General features: G+C 39.0%; 2 protein-coding genes across 2 annotated transcripts; one reads left to right on the top strand and one right to left on the bottom strand.

Annotated features, from left to right (window-relative positions):
• Nucleotides 1-8,170: 8,170 nt before the first annotated feature.
• LOC138892206 (uncharacterized) lies at nucleotides 8,171-10,990 on the bottom strand. Its single transcript, XM_070175911.1, has 4 exons — nucleotides 10,505-10,990; nucleotides 9,412-9,468; nucleotides 8,741-8,926; nucleotides 8,171-8,518 (listed from the first exon to the last, which is right to left on the bottom strand). The coding sequence occupies exons 1-4, from the start codon at nucleotides 10,988-10,990 to the stop codon at nucleotides 8,171-8,173; spliced, it is 1,077 nt and encodes a 358-aa protein (XP_070032012.1).
• Nucleotides 10,991-13,324: 2,334 nt separating this feature from the next.
• On the top strand, nucleotides 13,325-13,759 carry LOC138892207 (uncharacterized). The gene has a single exon (XM_070175912.1). The coding sequence runs from the start codon at nucleotides 13,325-13,327 to the stop codon at nucleotides 13,757-13,759; it is 435 nt and encodes a 144-aa protein (XP_070032013.1).
• Nucleotides 13,760-18,325: the final 4,566 nt, after the last annotated feature.

Here is an 18,325-nt window from a genome sequence, read left to right on the forward strand (position 1 = left end):
GCATGTGTAAAATGCATCAACTAGCATATGTAGATGATATGCGTAATTAATGCATGTAAATGCATGAATTTGCATAAAGGATCACTCGAATGGTTAAGCTTCTACCTTTATGCTCAATAACTCATCACATAGGATCCCACATCACAATCAACTAGAAACCCATCGATCTCTCACAACCTGCGTGTCCGCCATCAAGAGAGAAATATGAGTGGACGACCTGATCCACGCCCAATCTACACTCAACAATGAGTGGAAATGATCATTGGAAGAATAATACCCAATAATGAGCCGGAGTCGATTTTCTCAGGGAATTAAATGTGAGTGTTAGTGTGTACACTTGATGAGCGTAGATTAAATAGCTCAATTACACTTTCAAACAAGATGGCTTTGTAATTTACTTATGCAATCTATACTAGCAATGATTAACTAGAGAAAAGAAACTAGAGATTGAGTAATTATTTTTGTTGTTTTTCAAATGGGTAAAAGGCCTAGGGATGTAACCTTCACCTAGGTGTTAGCCTAATGGGTTAGTTACGATAACACTTGTTTTAATGATCGGGGTGTATTATAACTCTCAATTCTAAGTTACCCACCCAATACCTCTCGGTCATAGAGTGATTTTACCCAAATTAGCTTCCTCAAGCCCAATTGGGTATCAAGTCAATTAGTTGATATGAGATCAATTCGTATTTCCCTATATATAGTTCAAACCCTTTAATTAGGCTAGCCAAAACCTTAACTAGCCAAATTTCTTGTTAGCCATATTTTTCTAGACTAGGTCTTTTATTCTCAAGTAAGAACCAAGTCAAAAGACATGAATCAATATTTGCAACCATTAATTCTAGAAATAATGCATGAACAAGGCTAAATAACAAACACTCAATCATAAACAAGCATTAGATTAATTACCTATAAGGTTTACACACTAGGGTTGGGTTACAACCCTACAAAATATCTCACTACTCATAATAGAATTGGAAGAAAATAAAGAAGAAAAACTAATTAAAGTCATAATACAAAATTAAAATGATAAACTAATGTGATTTTAACCCAAATTGGTCACAAATTACCAAAAGTAGTAAACTACAATGGCTACAATTCAAAAAACTATAAAACTTTCCCTAAACAAGTGATTCCCGTCTATTTATGGTGGTCCAAAATTCGCTGACAAAAATGACCTTCGGGAGATTCGGCGGCCACACAATTCCATGTGCGGTCCACACTTTTCTAGGTTCTACGGGTTGAGGAATTCTGTAGCCACACAATTTGGTCTGCGGCTGCACTTCAGCTTCTGCGACCGCACTTTTCCTTTTGCGGCTGCACTTTTGGCAAGGTTTCACTCTTGGTCGTTTTGTACACTCTCTGAACTTTTTGAATTCTTGTCAGTGTGACCATGTTTTGCGGCCGCAAAATTTGTGTGTGCGGTCCGTACTTTGCTCCAACCATTATCTGAGCCTCAACACCAGATTTACGGCTGCAGAGAGAATTCTGCAGTCCACGCTTTCTTCTGCGGCGATAGAATTACTTTTGCGGACCACACTTTTGGCCTGATGCGCTCCTTCTTTCCTTATGAACCAGAACACTCCTTTTTTAGTTAGATTTCTTCATTGAAGTCCAATTCTCCAACATTCCTTTAATTTGCACAATTTCATTAGTTTTGGGAACATAAATCAACACTTTCGGACTAAAACTAAAGCAAGAAGGTATTAATAAGTGGTCAAAATCCACACTTATTAACTCCATCAAACTTAAGTCTTTGCTTGTCCTCAAGCAAATAGATTAGTTCAAACCTCCTTAGAGTGAAAGGTCATTTCAGAGAGTCAATGATAAGCTATTCTTACTCAGTTGGGACCAACAATTATCCACAATACTCATGCATTTTCAACAAGGTGACAAATCACATATTATGCACATATAGTTCTAATGTGACACTTAAGCTTCAAGAATTGACTTTGCTCATCAAGGACTCTTGTTCTATCATGTAGATCACGGTGGACTCCAAACTCTTCCTCCTCTACCTTCCATTTACCAAGCTCACTTCAAGAGTTAGCACTCAGTTTTTAGATCAATGAAATATTCAGTCTTCTCTCAGAAAAGAATGTCACAAGTAAGGCTTCAAGTACCATAGGCTTCATGTAGATTACCACTAATGTAAGCTTGGTTCAAAATCAAGTAGGACTTCTTTCGGGTTGTAATGAAGGCTTTTGGATTGGGGTAGGATGTCATATGGGTAAGTGGTTACACCCTTCCTTAAGCACTCGACATTTTCATTTCTTGGCTCACATTTACCAACTCTTAGAGGCATTTTCATTTTCTTGGGGGCAAGAGAGACTTGACATCACTCTTTCTTGTTCAATTCATTCTTTTTCTCCCTTGATGCTCATACTAGAGATAGATGCCTCTTTTTTTCTTTGATTTTATCAACCCTCCTTTTTATTCTCTTTTTGGCATTTTCTTTTTGTTCTTTTTCTTTTCTTGCTTTCGCTTTTTATAGAGATCATTTCTTTCCTCTTTTTGGTGCCTTGATACTTCTTTCAAATTAATCAACTCCCCCCCCCCCCCCCAAAAAAAAACTTATGCCTTAAGCCACTTATTACATAAGAGTGTTAAGGAAGGTCCAGGTGCCAAGAGAGGACTACGACAAAATAGGTAAAGGCTTATAACATGGTTACAAAATGATTAAGGCTAAAGGCTCAAAGGAGGTTAACTAGGGATAACAACATTGGTTGGCAATAGAAAGCTCAAATGAACCAAGGAAAGCCTACAATCATCTCCCAAACCAAGAAAACTTCGGATTTCGCCTTGAAGCACATTCGACTACAACAAACACAATCAAGTTAAAGATCACAATAGTCCAATAAACCACTCAATGATTATGAAAGTCAAATCAAGAGTCTCAAAGTCACTAACTAGAGCTATTGTATTTTAAAAATCTTGTTTCAAACCATAAGCACGCAGTTAAGTGTGTTGGTTCCAAATGAAGAATGAATAACTCTTTTTAGAGAATGACTTGATCAAGGCTTTTATTCATTACTATTACTATTATTATTACCTAAACACAAAAATGGACTCATTCCCTTAAGTACGTTGTCACACCATCCATCCTCGGAAAGAGTCACCCGGTTCACACAAAACTACCTTTGGAAAGAACAGTTGCATTAAAAAAAACAAAGGCTTATTATCTATACTACTACGAAAAACATGAAAGCTACTAACAAAACAAAAATCAAAGTAAACATTTAAAGAAGCTAATTAAAGCAATAAATAACTAAAGATAGATAAATTAAAAATAAGAAAAGAAACAGAATTATCCAATTATTGCAGTCCAAATGTATCCAAATGTGCGAATCAAATAAACTCTCCCCCCCTCCCCCCTCCCCCCCGAATAAAAGTAAGCATTGTCCCCAATACTTACCAAACTAAGAGTGAAAAGGGAGAGGGCGATGAAACTCTCTAAGCATCCTTGGACATCTCAGTCTCCCCACCAACATCAACTCTCGTTGGCTCGGCCAACTATATCTCATCATCATCATCATCATCATATCTGGGAGTGCCGGAAGTAGCAAACATCGCACGCACTGCATCAGTAGTGTCAGTAGCAAGGCATGGCTCATCAGACTGGCCAACTAGTGCAACCGGTACAGATGGATCTAGGGCAGACTGGTCTCGGTCAAGCAGAATGTCAAATGGTAAATCCCCAGCTGTCGCAAGTCGGGTCACCTCCTTCTAAGCTTGTCAACTGATTTCTTGCTTTCTTGGGACTTTCTCAGCTTTTTCTCTTCTTTGGTCAAGTCCTCAATAGCTGACCCATGTTGTACCAGAGTGTCCATGATCAACTTCTGGTTTTCCAAAATCATGCACAACATCTCATCAAGGTCAGTAGAAACCTGCGGTGCTTGTGTGAATGACTGCCCTGCAACAGTACTAGATATCTCAGACAACTTTGAAGTAGCTACGTGCATCTAATTATTGAGACTCACCAATGTCTGGGAAACTCGCATAGCAGAAAATAGAGCTGTAGGCTTGGGCACCGACCTTAGAACTGGAGTAGGGGATGCCCTAGGAGCTGTGGATGGAGCTGAGGATGGAGCTGAAGATGGTGGTGGAGGCATAGCAGCGGCACTAGAAGAGGGTTCAGCTGATGTAGATGGAATATCAACTGTATCATAAACTACCACTGCCGGCTCATCAGACTGGCCTGTAGTGGTAGAAGTCTGAGTGCTCTTCTTCGAGTTGGTCGGATCCTGCAGCGAGAACCACTCAAATGGCTTATTTGGCTTCACCTTTATATCAATTATTCTTGGCTCTACCTTTGCATCAGTAAGGTACTCTGTGATAGTGCTGAGATAGGGGTAAGCCATATTAGTCTGCTGCGCTACCAATGTGATGTTGGCCGACATCATGGCACCCACATTTACCGGGTACTCGGCCATGATAGAAGCCACTAGAACTCCACGGGGAATAGGCAAAATGTTCTCATTCTGGCTAGGGTCAATCCTGCTATACACAAATGTGTGCCAACCTTTTTCCTCAAAGCTTAGCGTGTTCCGCTGAATGGAAACCCCAGCACTGATCCGTGGTAGAGGTGGTCCCGGGTGCTAAGATCTTAGCAAGCTATGGATGGGCTTCTTCTTTCAAAGCCAACTTTTCTAGGTACTCTTATGGTTCTAAGTCCTCAAAACCCAAGTATGCGTTCATTGTGTGCTGATCAAATCTCACCTTTAGGTTGCATACTTTTGTCACCTTTGTCGCCTTACGGATGTGTGAAATGTTGGCATAGAGCTCGCGGACAAGGTGCTTCTTGAAATCTACTACTACTCTCAGTGAACAACATCCAACCCTTCATCGATCTAAAATTCCTCAACACTACAGAGTTGTATCTATCTAGATCCTTCAACAGAAACTACTTCTCATGCGTCAATGATCTCATCGGCCACCACATCCGGAAATTAGGGAAAGCAGCCAAACTAACAAATTTGTCTTCCCATATTTCCTTCTTCTTTGACCTCTCAACACTAGTGGATGTACCCTCTACTCCTCTACCATTATCAGGGATATCCTGAACATTCTGCGTATCTGACTCTGGAACAGCTGCTGGCTCGGAAGCCTGGATAGAACTTTTCGAACCCTCAGAAGTGTTGTGAGATGATGAAACCACATCCATGGGCTCAGATCTCCCATGTGGCCTAGATTGTGCAACTTCCTACTCCTCTGGAATAGACACGGAGTTTTCCTCAGAAGCTTCCCTAGATGGGACATAAAAGCTAGACTCAAAGAGGTCTACACCCTTTCTCTGCTTGCTGTGGACTTCTTCCTGATGGTTTTGGTCACATTGAGGTGCAAGGTACCTTTACTCAACCCCTAGAAGAGTCGCCTCATGTAGGCAATGGAGAGCATTATGGACACAGTAGGGTTACTATAGATTAACATGTTGTAGGAAATGGGAACTGCGGTCCGCACATTTCTGATGTGCGGCCACAGAAAGGGAGTGCGGACTGCACAATTTCAAGTGCGGCCGCGCTTCTTACAAAACAGTTTAGAGGCTCAAGTGCCTCTTCTCTAAAGACAGTGCAATGGCCTTTCTGCAGCCGCAGAATTTATCTGCGGTCCACCAAATTTTAAGTGCAGTCCACACATTTGTTTACTCAAGAGGTAGATCTCTGATAGATAATGCAGACCTAAGTGCAGCCTCTGTCAGAATTCTACGGTTCGCACAATTAAAGTGCGACAGCAGAAGCACTCGCCTTTAACTATTGCCCAGAATAAATAAACTGCGGACCACACAAATTCAAGTGTGGCTGCAAATTTCAAATTTTCACGAACAGTAGTCTTTTTCACTTAGATTTTGCAATTACCTATACAAATCAGTATGGAAACATAGTATACATATAAAATCTAACTAACCCAAACCATTTTAGCATGTATTAACAACTACCCAGTACAAATCTACCGCACATTAACACATGGATGAACTCTAATAACATATGGCCTAAATAGAAACTAAAATTTCAAAAATTAAACTAACACAAAGATTAACATGAAATGAAGCATTCCATATAGAGTGAGTGCACTAGGTGTGTAACCACAAGTAGGTGTGTGTGGTGGACGGTGAAAATTTCTCAGTAAAACTTGCAGAGCAATAGTGATTGTGAGGAGGTTGAAAAGTGTAAAATGAAATCAAAACTCCTATTTATATTTAGAGTCATTGAGAGGGAAAAAGACCGAGTGCGGCCGCACAAATCCAAGTTTAGCCCACACTTTTTCACCTGGGCCTGACTTTTCTGATCCTCATATGCGGTCCGCATAGTTTTGAGTGCGGTCACATAATTTTTCTTGCGGTCGTAGATTAGCCCCGTACTGACAGCCTCAAACTTCAGAGAGTTTGCATTTTGACACTTTGGAAAGCTTCCAATTGTGCGGTCCGCATGTGAAATGTGCGGCCGCACAAGCACTTCTACTGTGGCACACGAAATTTTGTGCTCCGCACAATTAAAGTACGGTCCGTAGTTCCTTCAACACTTAGCCTTTTTAAGTCCACCTTTCTTGCTTGTAACACTCAACCCTGTAGCACACTTCAAATCAAGTTAGAACAACAAATAACATCTAACTACAAAAGAAAAAGGAAAAGAACATGGATTGCCTCCCATGAAGCACCTGATTTAACGTCGCGACACGACCAATGTCAAAACATCCTCAAGTGAAGTAAATGACCGCCACCATGTGGCTATCTCTAACCTTGACTAACTAATGCTTCACCCGGTGACCATTGACTCAAAATCAAGTCTAATGCACCGAAAGGTGTCACACCAACAATTTCAAATGGATCACTCCACTTGGATTTTAGCTTCCCGGGAAACATCCTCAACCTTGAGTTAAACAACAATACAAGATCTCCCACCTTGAACTCTTTGTTTCAAATGTATTTATCATGAAGATATTTTATATTTTCTTTGTACAAGGACAAACTCACATATGCATGGTACCGGAAATTATCCAATTCATTCAAGTGTGCAACCCGCAAGTTAGCGGCTACATCCGAATCAAGATTTAATTTCTTTACAGCCCACATTGCCTTATGCTCTAGTTCCACCTAAAGATGACAAGATTTACCGAACACTAACCGGTATGAAGACATTTTGATAGGTGTTTTGTAAGTCGTCCGATAAGACCATAACGCATCATCAAGCTTCTTGGACCAATCCGTCCGATTAGCATTCACTGTTTTAGACAAGATACTCTTTATCTCCCAGTTGGAGACTTTCACTTGCCCACTAGCTTGTGGATGATATTGGGTCGTGACTTTGTGAGTAACACCATACTTGCTAAGTAAAGTGTCAAGAGCTTTGCTGCAAAAGTGTGACCCCCCATCACTTATGATTGCACGTAGAGTACCAAATCTTGTAAAAATATTCTTCTTCAAAAAAACCACTATACTTCTCGCCTCATTTTTGGGTAAGGCAACGACCTCAACTCGTTTGGACACATAATTCTCCGTGACCAAAATGTAAGTGTTACCACAAGAACTCATAAAAGGGCCCATAAATTTAATGCCCCAAACATTGAAAATATCAATCTCCAAGATGGTTGTGAGAGGCATTTCATTTTTTTTTTGAGATTCCACCGGCCCGTTGACACTCATCACATCTTTTCATTAAATCACTTGCATCCTTGTAAAGAGTAGGCCAATAGAAACCACAACTAAGAACTTTGGCCGCCGTTCTTGCTCCACCATGATGACCACCATATGGTGAAAAATGACGAGCCCTAAGAATATCGCTTGATTTTCTTCCAGTACACGCCTTCTAATCACCCCATCCGTATAAATTCGGAAAAGGTATGGTTCATCCCAATAATAATCTTGACAATCTCTCTTGAGCTTCTTCCTTTGGTTTGAAGAGAACTCATCCGGAATGATTCCACTCACATGAAAATTTGCCAAGTCTGCAAACCATGGCACCTCTTTCATTAAAATTGCCAAACGTTGCTCATCGTGAAAGGTGCCATTGATTTCAAGGCTATCATGCGGCCTCCCCTCCTCCTCCAAACGAGACAAGTGATCCGCCACTTGGTTTTCACAACTTTTCCTATCTTGGATATCAATATCAATTTCTTGCAACAAGAGAACCCATCTAATTAACCGGGCTTTAGAATCTTTTTTGCTCATAAGATATCAAAGCGCCACATGATCTATGTGGACACTAAATTTGGCACCCATCAAGTACGAGCGGAACTTCTCAATTGCAAACACAATAGCAAGGAGCTCTTTCTCTATAACGGTATAATTGCCTTGGGCACTATTCATGGTCTTACTAGCATAGTAGACCGGATAGAAAATTTTGTTGATACGTTGCCCCAAAACTGTCCCAACCGCGACATCACTTGCATCACACATGAGTTCAAAAGGCAAACTCCAATTTGGAGTGGTAATGATAAGTGTAGTTGTCAACTTGAGCTTCAATAATTCAAAAGCCCTCATGCAATCATCATTGAAATTGAACTTGGCATATTTCTTAAGAAGCTTACACAAAGGGTTCACCACTTTAGAGAAATCTTTGATAAAGCACCGGTAGAAGCCCGCATGGCCTAGGAAACTTCGCACACCCTTCATAGAAGTTGGGGGTGGAAGCTTAGAAATCACCTCATTTTTTGCCTTGTCAACTTCAATTCCATTCCTTGAGATTTTATGGCCAAGGACAATACCTTTTTCAACCATGAAATGGCATTTCTCCCAATTGAGTACCAAGTTGGTCTCTTCACATCTAGCCATCACTTTGTTCAAATTTGCAAGATAATCATCAAAAGAATCCCCAACCACCGAGAAGTCATCCATGAAAACTTCAAGGTAGTTCTCTACCATGTTCGTGAAAATAGCCATCATACACTGTTGAAATGTCGCCGGTGCATTGCACAAACCAAATGGCATTATCTTGAAAGCAAAAGTACCATAGGGACATGTAAAGATTGTTTTCTCTTGATCTTTCGGAGCAATGAGAATTTGGTTGTAGCTCGAGTACCCATCAAGAAAACAATAGATAGAACGGCCGGCCAATCTATCGAGCATTTGATCTAAGAAAGGAAGTGGAAAGTGATCCTTCCTTGTAACTTTGTTGAGCTTGCGATAATCCATACAAACCCTCCAACCGGTCACCGTTCTTGTAGGAATCAACTCATTCTTATCATTGGTAACCACAATCATGCCCCCCTTCTTTGGGAAACATTGAACCGGAGATGTCCATGAACTATCAGAGATGGGGTAGACAACCCCGCATCCAACCACTTGATAATCTCCTTCTTGAAAACTTCTTACATAGCCTCATTGAGTCTTCTTTGATGTTCAATGGATGGTTTAGCACCATCCTCCAACTTGATATTATGCATGCAAAAGGCAGGGATTATACCCCGAATATTCACCAAAGTCCACCCAATATCCTTCTTCCTCTTTTGTAACACCGCCATTGTGGAATCAACCTGCACGTTAGTCAAACAAGAGGAAAGAATAACCAGTAAAGTAGAACAAGGGCCAAGAAATTCATACTGAAGTTGTGAAGGCAATGACTTCAACTCCAAAGTAGGTAGCTCTTAAATAGAAGGTTTTGTAGGAGGAGTCTTCCTATTCTCAAGATCCAAAGATAATTTCTGGGGTGCATAGTTGTATGACCCCATTCCTTGCAAAGAGTCCACACCTTCCATGAAACCATCCATCTCGTCATCATCAAAATTGAGCAAAACGGCCTCCAACATATCACCAATATTGATTGTTGCACTTGTATCATCAACAATGACATCGGTCACCAAGTCCACAAAAGAACACACCTCATTCCCATTTGGTTGCCGCATGGACTTACACACATGGAATACCACGTTTTCATCACCAACCCGGAAAGTGAGTTCTCCGGCATCTACATCACAAAGAGCCTTACCCGTAGCAAGGAAAGGTCTCCCAAGAATGATGGGCACTTCATAATCAATTTCACAATCTAGAATAATAAAGTCCGCCGAAAAAATAAATTTATCAACCCGGACTAAAAACATCTTCAATCACACCCAACAGTCTCTTCATGGAATGATCAGCCATTTGCAACCTCATAGAAGTGGGTCTTGGTTTTCCAATTCCCAAAATCTTAAAAATTGAATAGGGCATCAAGTTTATACTTGCCCCAAGATCACAAAGAGCTTTAGCAAACTAGGCACTCCCAATTGTACAAGGAATCATGAAAGCACCGGGATCCTCCAAGTGAGGGGCCATTGAATGAACAATTGCACTCACTTGATGAGTGACCTTAATAGTTTAAAAATTCATCGACCGCTTCTTGGTCACAAGATCTTTCATAAACTTTGCATAACCGGGAATTTGCTCCAAAGTTTCTACCAATGGCACATTGATTGAAAGACTCTTCATCATTTGAATGAACTTCTTGAATTGATTCTCACCATTTTGCTTGGCAAGTCTTTGAGGCTATGGAGGTGGAGGCTTAGGCAATGGTGCCTTTTCCTTCTGCACTACCGGTTCCGGTATGTCAATGATGTGATCCCTAGACGGGTTCACCTCCTCTTGAGTCTCTTCAATACTATCATCAATATCAATCCGAATTTCCTCATTTACTTGAACAACATTTTTTGTGATCTCTTCTTCTTGTATCACTTGGTCATCATCGACAAGTAGCCTTTTATTTGAGGTGGGTGCATTCCCGTCTCTTCCACTTCTTGTAATAACCACCATAGCATGCCCCGTATTGTTACCACCCTTTGGGTTTACCACCGTGTCACTTCGTAGTGCACCCTTAGGATGAGAATTTAGAACTTGAGAGATTTGCCCCATTTGAACTTCTAGATTAAAGATTGATGTGTTGTGAGAGGCAAGATGAGCATTCGAATTAGCATTTTTTTCCATCATTTGCTTGAACATATTCTCAATATGTCCCATCTCATTGTCTGAAGAACTTGAACCATGGGAAGGATAAGGAGGTGGGTTGCTTGGTTGTTGATACATTGGGGGCCTTTAAAAACTCGACCCCGGTTGCCTTGATTGTTCACCCAACCACCTTGATTGTTGCCTCCCTAATTTTCTTAGTTGTTTCTACTCCAATTTCCTTGGTTGTTGTTATTATGCCAGTTTCCTTGATTGTTGTAATTCCAATTGCCATGGTTATTTTGTGGTCGCTAGTGTTGTTGATTTGAGCCTTGGAAGTTGTTTCTTTGTCCTTGAAAATTATTCACATATTGAACTTCCTCTTCTTCCTTATTATAAGAATCATCTTGATAAAAAAACGCTATCATCTTGCACATAGTTCTCCACTTGGGTTTGAATTCATAGACCCTCGGTCCTCTAATTCTCTTCTTGTTCACCAAAATATTAACTCCCTTCATAGCATGAACTTTCTTAGGAGCTTGCACTTGATTTAGTTGGGCCTTTGCTAGTTGAGTCATGGTTATTATCAATTCGGAAATGGCTTACCCATGGTCTTGCAACTCTTTGTCGAGGTGTATCATATTATGATCACCTTGCTGAACAGTAGCTCGGGACTGCCAAGCCGATGACGTTTCCGCCATCTCATCTAGAATGTCACACGCCTCCGCATCAGGCATTGTCATGAAGTTTCCACCGGCTAGTTGATTCACTACACATTGGTTGGTTGTGCTAATCCCGTTGCACCCTATTTTGCATGAGTCAAAACAAGATTCAACTTGTGATTTCTCTGTTGTTGATGAAAGAGAAATGCGGGAATATTTGAATAAAGCAGTAAAGGATGAAGAGTGACTCTGGTTTGTGCCTGAAAGAGGTAGGCCCAATAATTAGCAGAATAGATAGCAACATGCTCCAGATTTTATATGCATGATGCAGGGTTTGGGCTTGAGTTCTGTGAGAACTCGGCAGACCCAATAGTTGTACATGTTCAAAAGAAAGAGAGAAAGTCATTAGAAACGATATTAAATACATACATCATACATGAAATATATGAGTAAATGACTTGAGCAAAATATAGCAACTAACAGTACTTAAATTTTATGAAAGGTCATACTAATGTAGAGGTTATATATGGTAAATGATTTACATTGAAAATCTTTCGTTATCATTAAACACTAAACCAAAAGGAGTAATGAACATCAATGGATTAGGGGCTAAGGGTAGAGTTCCACTCGAGATCAAAGCCCCTTTTGAATACCCTGACACTTCAAAGTTCACAAGGGTCTCTAGGGCCCAGGGCAATGCTTGTGTCAGGGAGAGCATCCCAATCAAGAGTTAAACTATACTCTTAAATACCCCTAACCATTAATGACTCACTCTTTCCCAAAGGTTTAAGTGCCAATGAGGCACTTTCAATGTAAACCAATCACCATAACAATACCATACCACCGAAGTGTACACCTCTCTTATGAGGATCAAACAGAATATCATAAGGGCACAAGACAGTTTTATCTACATTTTCATAACCATATTTCCAAAAGTAAGTGGGTGATTAACATATTAAGCAGGTCCAAAGGCTACGTTTTAAACACACATAAAGGCAAAGATATTATCATGTTACCACTAAAGAACCAAATAACTGAGATCATGTATCTTAGGATAGAGAAAGAGCACATAGTTCAAATCTTCAATAATTTATGAATACATATGTATTTGTCTTGACAACCCCTAATTAGACTAAGCACTGATTAGCTTAACACAACTCCTGTCTTTAGCACACATAAGTTAACAACACTACTGGAAGCTTTTGAAAGCATCAACAAGGATTTAAACAAAATAGTCATAGTCAGGACCTCTACATATGCTGTTAGAAATAACAAGATACAATAAGAGTTCAACAAGACTACAAGTTTCAAATTAAAATGGAACTCCTAAGAGTGCTCAACAGAATCTCATGCTACCAGCCTTATCTATCTTTGAAATTAGTGACATGATCACCTTTTTCTAAGAATATTAACCTCACACTAATCTCACTAAGAATAAGCATGTTGTTATATCCAAGCAGTAGCAACAAGAGACTTTTAGAGTTCACAGACTAGGTTCAATTGATTTAAAAGGAGAGAGAGAGAGAGAGAGAGAGAGAGAGAGAGAGAGAGAGAGAGAGAGAGAGAGAGAAAGAGAGAGAGAGAGAGAGAGAGAGAGCTTAATGCAGTTTCAAGACATTGCAAACATGTATGAGATCATTAAAGAACAGAAGGAGTGCATGATCACAAAAAAATATATACAAAGGTACTACTTTCTATCGAATGCAGGGATATCAATGGAGGACTTACATTACAACAAGCAATAACAAAATGTTGGACTTCCCAGGTCATACCAAGATTTAAACCTATATTTCAAGCTCAACCTTCAATAATTATGTGGGAACTTTGGAAGAGAAGGAATTGTTATAAATATGGTAAAGCTGTATCAATTAATAGAGTGATATATCAGATATCTTCTACACTGCAAGCACTGGTCAGAGTAAGAAAGCCAAGTTTACAGAATGTACCTCACAAATGGCTAGACATAATACAACTATTGGAAGGATATACTCCACGCTTGAAGGTCACAAAGGTGGTTTGGGATTTTCCTGATCAAGGGTGGATGAAAGTAAATACTGATGGGGTATCAAGGGGCAACCCAGGCAAGAGCGCAATTGGCTTTGTAGTAAGGGATGAGGAAGGAGATGTCAAGTTTGCATGGGGAAAGAAAATTCAGAAGGCTACTAATACTGAGGTTGAAGCACTCACAATTCTAGAAGCACTAAGACACTGCGTGCATCATGTATACACAAGTATTATTGCAAACTGACTCCATGCTATTGAAGAATGTAGTGGAAGGTACGTGGGTGACACCTAGGTTAGTGGCTGCATACATTGAAGAGATCAAGGTCATCATGGAGAGATGCAATTTTAGGGTCTCACATATTATGCGAGAGGGTAATAGGTTGGCAGATTACTTAGCAAATCTTGCTCTTGATAATGGACTTATTGAGGTGAACAATTTTGATCAATTAGATGCACAAGGTAGAAGGCTCGTTAATAGTGACAAATCACAATGTCCATATTTACGGATAAAGGTTGCCAGGAGTTGACTGATATGGAGATAGTAGGTGAGGAGGATCAAAGTGGAAAAATGCTGGAGGAATCTATGGGTAATCAATCTCAAATCCTTATGTAGGAGAGGAATAGTAAGGCCATGGAGAAGGCTGGATTCATTGGCTTGGTTCATCATGTTCAAATCCTTATGGAGGAGAGCATAGTGAGCAGTCTTTTTACTAACGATGTGTTCTTTTTTGTAGGAGATGTTACTGTATCCATGTATTACCATTTAACACAAATTCAATGCATGGTATTAGCACTTTGTACTCATTCCCTTGAACAAGTGTTGATGGTAAGCATAAGCATGGAGACAACAAGACATAATGCAGCTGACCAGTTCAAGCCACCACTGCCCAGATTTCTTGATGGCCATAAAACCTGGGCAAAAATGTGTAATCTCTAATGTAATTCTAATTTATTTTAGCTAGCAGATACAAGTACCAACATAGGATATCAAATCACATGGTATAGGGGTGACTGCTTGAACCCAAAATTGCGAGTGGTATCATGCTAACACACTGTCTTTTGGGCAATTATGCGGGAGCCTTGGGTCAACTTCACAAGAAATACCATGTAAAACTACTATCTAGGATATTAGAGGATGAATCATATGACTGGATTTTCTGGGCACTAACAAGGATCATACACGACAATTGGATGTCAACTTGCTTGGGCAACAAGAAATTACAATGATGGGCAATGCAAAATGCACCAAGTATGAATTACTGTGGCCAGTTTCAATGGTTAGTGTTTGTAGGCTATCTTCTCAACATGGAGGGAAATATGATCGAACATTATGCTGCTACTTACACTCACAATCACAAGAAAAACTGAAACCAAAGCAGCTACAATACACGCGAGTAACTCTGCCCAAATTCTGGACATACATGAGGATACGCTTGAAGACGATGAATTCTTAACTTTGGAGGATAAATGAGTACATTTTTGATTGCTCCATAGGGCTAGTTTATATGCAGTGTTTTTGCTATTTTAGTAGACCACTTTGCCATGTTAGTATTAGACCAAATTGTATTACCAGTATTGAGTATCCCTTTCTCAAAATTGGTATTAGGCTTATGTAATTCTCATAGGATATCCCCTTACTTTTTGTAAGGCATCACATTATCTTGTTTTTGTTTTGGTTTTAAATATATATAAAAACTATCCCTAGGCACCTTGCCTAGTGGATTTCCTAAAAACAAATAGCAGAGATCATAAACTAGGTCTTGACTTGTGTTAGATGTTGAGTTGTTAGCTTCATTTAGGAATCTCTTAAGAGCATTAACAGAGCTGTTTGTGCTGATTGACAGGCCAATATTTCCCTAATCATGTGACACGACTGCTTTCTTTTCAAAGAGCTCTACATCTCACATTCATGCTGTCTTTATTTGAAGGTCAAAGCACATTTCAATATTCAACCAAAGCAGATAATCTCAAAGTCTTTCATTGATTATAATAGTGGATTATAGTAGACTCAGATAACCTCAGCAGGTTTTAATGATACTGGATGCACAAGCATGAACATAAAGGACAAACGAAGATGGATGCAAAACTTTCATTCAAGTGCATACATAAGATATTTGAGCCAAGGCTATGACTTTACAAACATGGTTGAGTTTCAAACCTTATGAAGTCAAGTCAATAATATCATTAAAGAAGTTCAAGACAAGGGAGACTTTATACTAAGTAGGTTTAACTTAGCTGTACATATAAAGGGGTGATGGTCCGAACATGATGGAGTTCTATTCAACCTACTGGCATAATAATTAATACTCAGCCACAACAAATATGATTATAGCTTAATTCATGAGAGATGACTTGATCATGACAGAATACACACAAGAATAGTTACTGAAGTTCATTAGAGTTGGCCTAGTTACCTTAATGAGATTACTTCATATAATAAGGCTCACAGATGTGATTAACAGTTAAATAAAGATACAAGACTTTCACAGTAATGACTCAAAGGTTGTTTCAGAATTAAAAAAACATTCTAGTGAAGAAAGAAAGCAACTTAAACACTTAGACTGATATACTCCAACTAAGTGATAAAGGATTAAACCTTAAGAATTCATGTATGTTCTAGTTAAAGTCATCAAACAACAACCTCAAATACAGAACAACATACTACACTAAACGAAAATTGTGTGATAGATATGAAGACCATAGCAGAACATTAAAGAAATATGAAGTCTAGATAAATATGGAAAGTCATTAAGGCACGTCAAGGATCTTAATTGCATAGGCTGTTTGATTTAGAATAACAGTCATCAAGGTCGCATAATTGTTCAATCAATACTGGTTCAAGACACATAAAAGTATATCAGTCAGTCATAAATCAATAACAAATCATTATGAGCAGGAACAAACAGTTATAAGCTAATGACAAACATCATAAACGAAAGCAGTCAATAGAAATACAACAGTGTATTCATGATTTCGAATAAGATAATCAAAAAAGAAGGAGTGGAGGTATACTGACCTCCTTATGTGCAACATGCCAAACAAAGGTTTAACGTAGCCGTCTAGAAACCAAAATTTCAAGCTTTGAAACAGTGAAAGAACACAAAAACAAAAAAGAAACATAAATCAATAAGAGAGCTTAAACTTTGAAATCTTAGTGTGGTTTTTGGTGCTCGTATTAGGTTTCTTAGCTCTTGTAAGATCTGTTAGGTGAGAGCATTGAAGGCTCTATTTATAGTGGAATTCAATGCCTTAGGTTCACATATTCAAACTAGATGGTGGAAGATGACGGAGAGTTGATGATGTGAGCACGATTGATTGAAAATCAGAGATAAGCATAGGTGAAAAACAGTGATAGATAATTACCTGGGCATGGGAAGTGAGAGATCAACTGTTGAAGCATGAGAGACCATCGGTCGGAACCCTAATACCCAAAGATCATTACATTTGACCTCTGGATATCGAATATTAATGATGAAGCCAACTAATGTCTTCATGCTTGCTTCGATTTGAAAGGCCAGACGAATTCAAGTTTCACATTTTGGTCTGTGACTCCATGATTAGGGCTTTTGAAATTAAATGGTGAAAACAGAAAGAACAACAAGATTTGAAGTACAGAAGCAAAATGGATAACCATGCAATGATTAATAGAGAAAAGAAACTAGAGATTAACTAGAGAAAAGAAACTAGAGATTGAGTAATTATTTTTGTTGTTTTTCAAAAAGGGTAAAAGGCATAGGGATGTAACCTTCACTTAGGTATTACCTTAATGCGTTAATTATGATAACGCTTGTTTCGTCATCGGGGTGTATTACAGCTCTCAACTCTAGTTACCCACTCAATACCTCTTGGTCATAGAGTGATTTTGCTTAGATTAGCTTTCTCAATCCCAATTGGGTATCAAGTCAAGTAGTTGATATGAGCTCAAGTCGGATTTTCCCTATCTCTAGTTCAAAACCTTTAATTAGGCTAGCCAAAATCTTAACTAGCCCAATTTCTATTTAGCTAAGTTTTTCTAGACTAGGTCTCTCTTTCTCAAGTAAGAACCTAGTCAAAAAGGCATGAATCAATATTTGCAACCATTAATTCTCGAAACAATGGTCACGACCTAAAATCTCACATGTCATGATGGCGCCTATCACAATATTAGGTATGCCGACAATCACAAATAACTACACATTTTAAAATTGTAAACATGCCGAAATAAGTTTAACAGTGAATAATCTCATAAATAATTGATAAGAATAACTACGACCCAAATACAAAATTTCCAAAATTCGGGTGCCACATGGTACACGAGCTACTATATGACAACACAGTCAAAACTTCTAATACAACTGTCTGGAAAGATAGAACAGTACTAGATAAATTGAAATGAAGGAGAATTGAGGTCTGCGGATGCCAAAGAAGCTACCTCAAAAGTCTCCAAGCAGATAATGCTCCAAGTTTAGCAACCACTAGGTCCAGATGTACCTAAATCTGCACACGAAGTGTAGAGTAGTATGAGTACAACCGATCCAATGTACTCAATAAGTAATAGGCCTAACCTTAGGCTGAAATCAATGACAAGCCAGAAAGGTACAGTCCAAATCCAAATAATAACAGTATGGTATATTAGGAAAATGATAGTAATACTTAGAGAAATCTCATAATCAGTTTTTACATAGTACAAAAATATAGACATGATTTCAAATTCGACAATTAACCTCAATACCGGTAAAATGTGCCAAGTATATCTAGCATGAGGTATGTTACATCTCTATGCCGACATAAATAAATATCCATGTTAAATGCAATGCATCACAGTGATACT

This window comes from Nicotiana tomentosiformis, chromosome 5 (genome assembly GCF_000390325.3).
Source record: "Nicotiana tomentosiformis chromosome 5, ASM39032v3, whole genome shotgun sequence".
Taxonomy (NCBI): Eukaryota; Viridiplantae; Streptophyta; class Magnoliopsida; order Solanales; family Solanaceae; genus Nicotiana; species Nicotiana tomentosiformis.

Coding starts and splice junctions, on each gene's coding strand:
- LOC138892207 (XM_070175912.1), top strand. CDS start 13,325: ATGTGGGAACTTTGGAAGAGAAGGAATTGTTATAAATATGGTAAAGCT.
- LOC138892206 (XM_070175911.1), bottom strand. CDS start 10,990: ATGTATCAACAACCAAGCAACCCACCTCCTTATCCTTCCCATGGTTCA. Junction 9,469..10,504: donor TCATTGACATACCGGAACCG/GTAGTGCAGAAG, acceptor ACTAACGTGCAG/GTTGATTCCACAATGGCGGT. Junction 8,927..9,411: donor AGGATATTGGGTGGACTTTG/GTGAATATTCGG, acceptor TTTGCTTTCAAG/ATAATGCCATTTGGTTTGTG.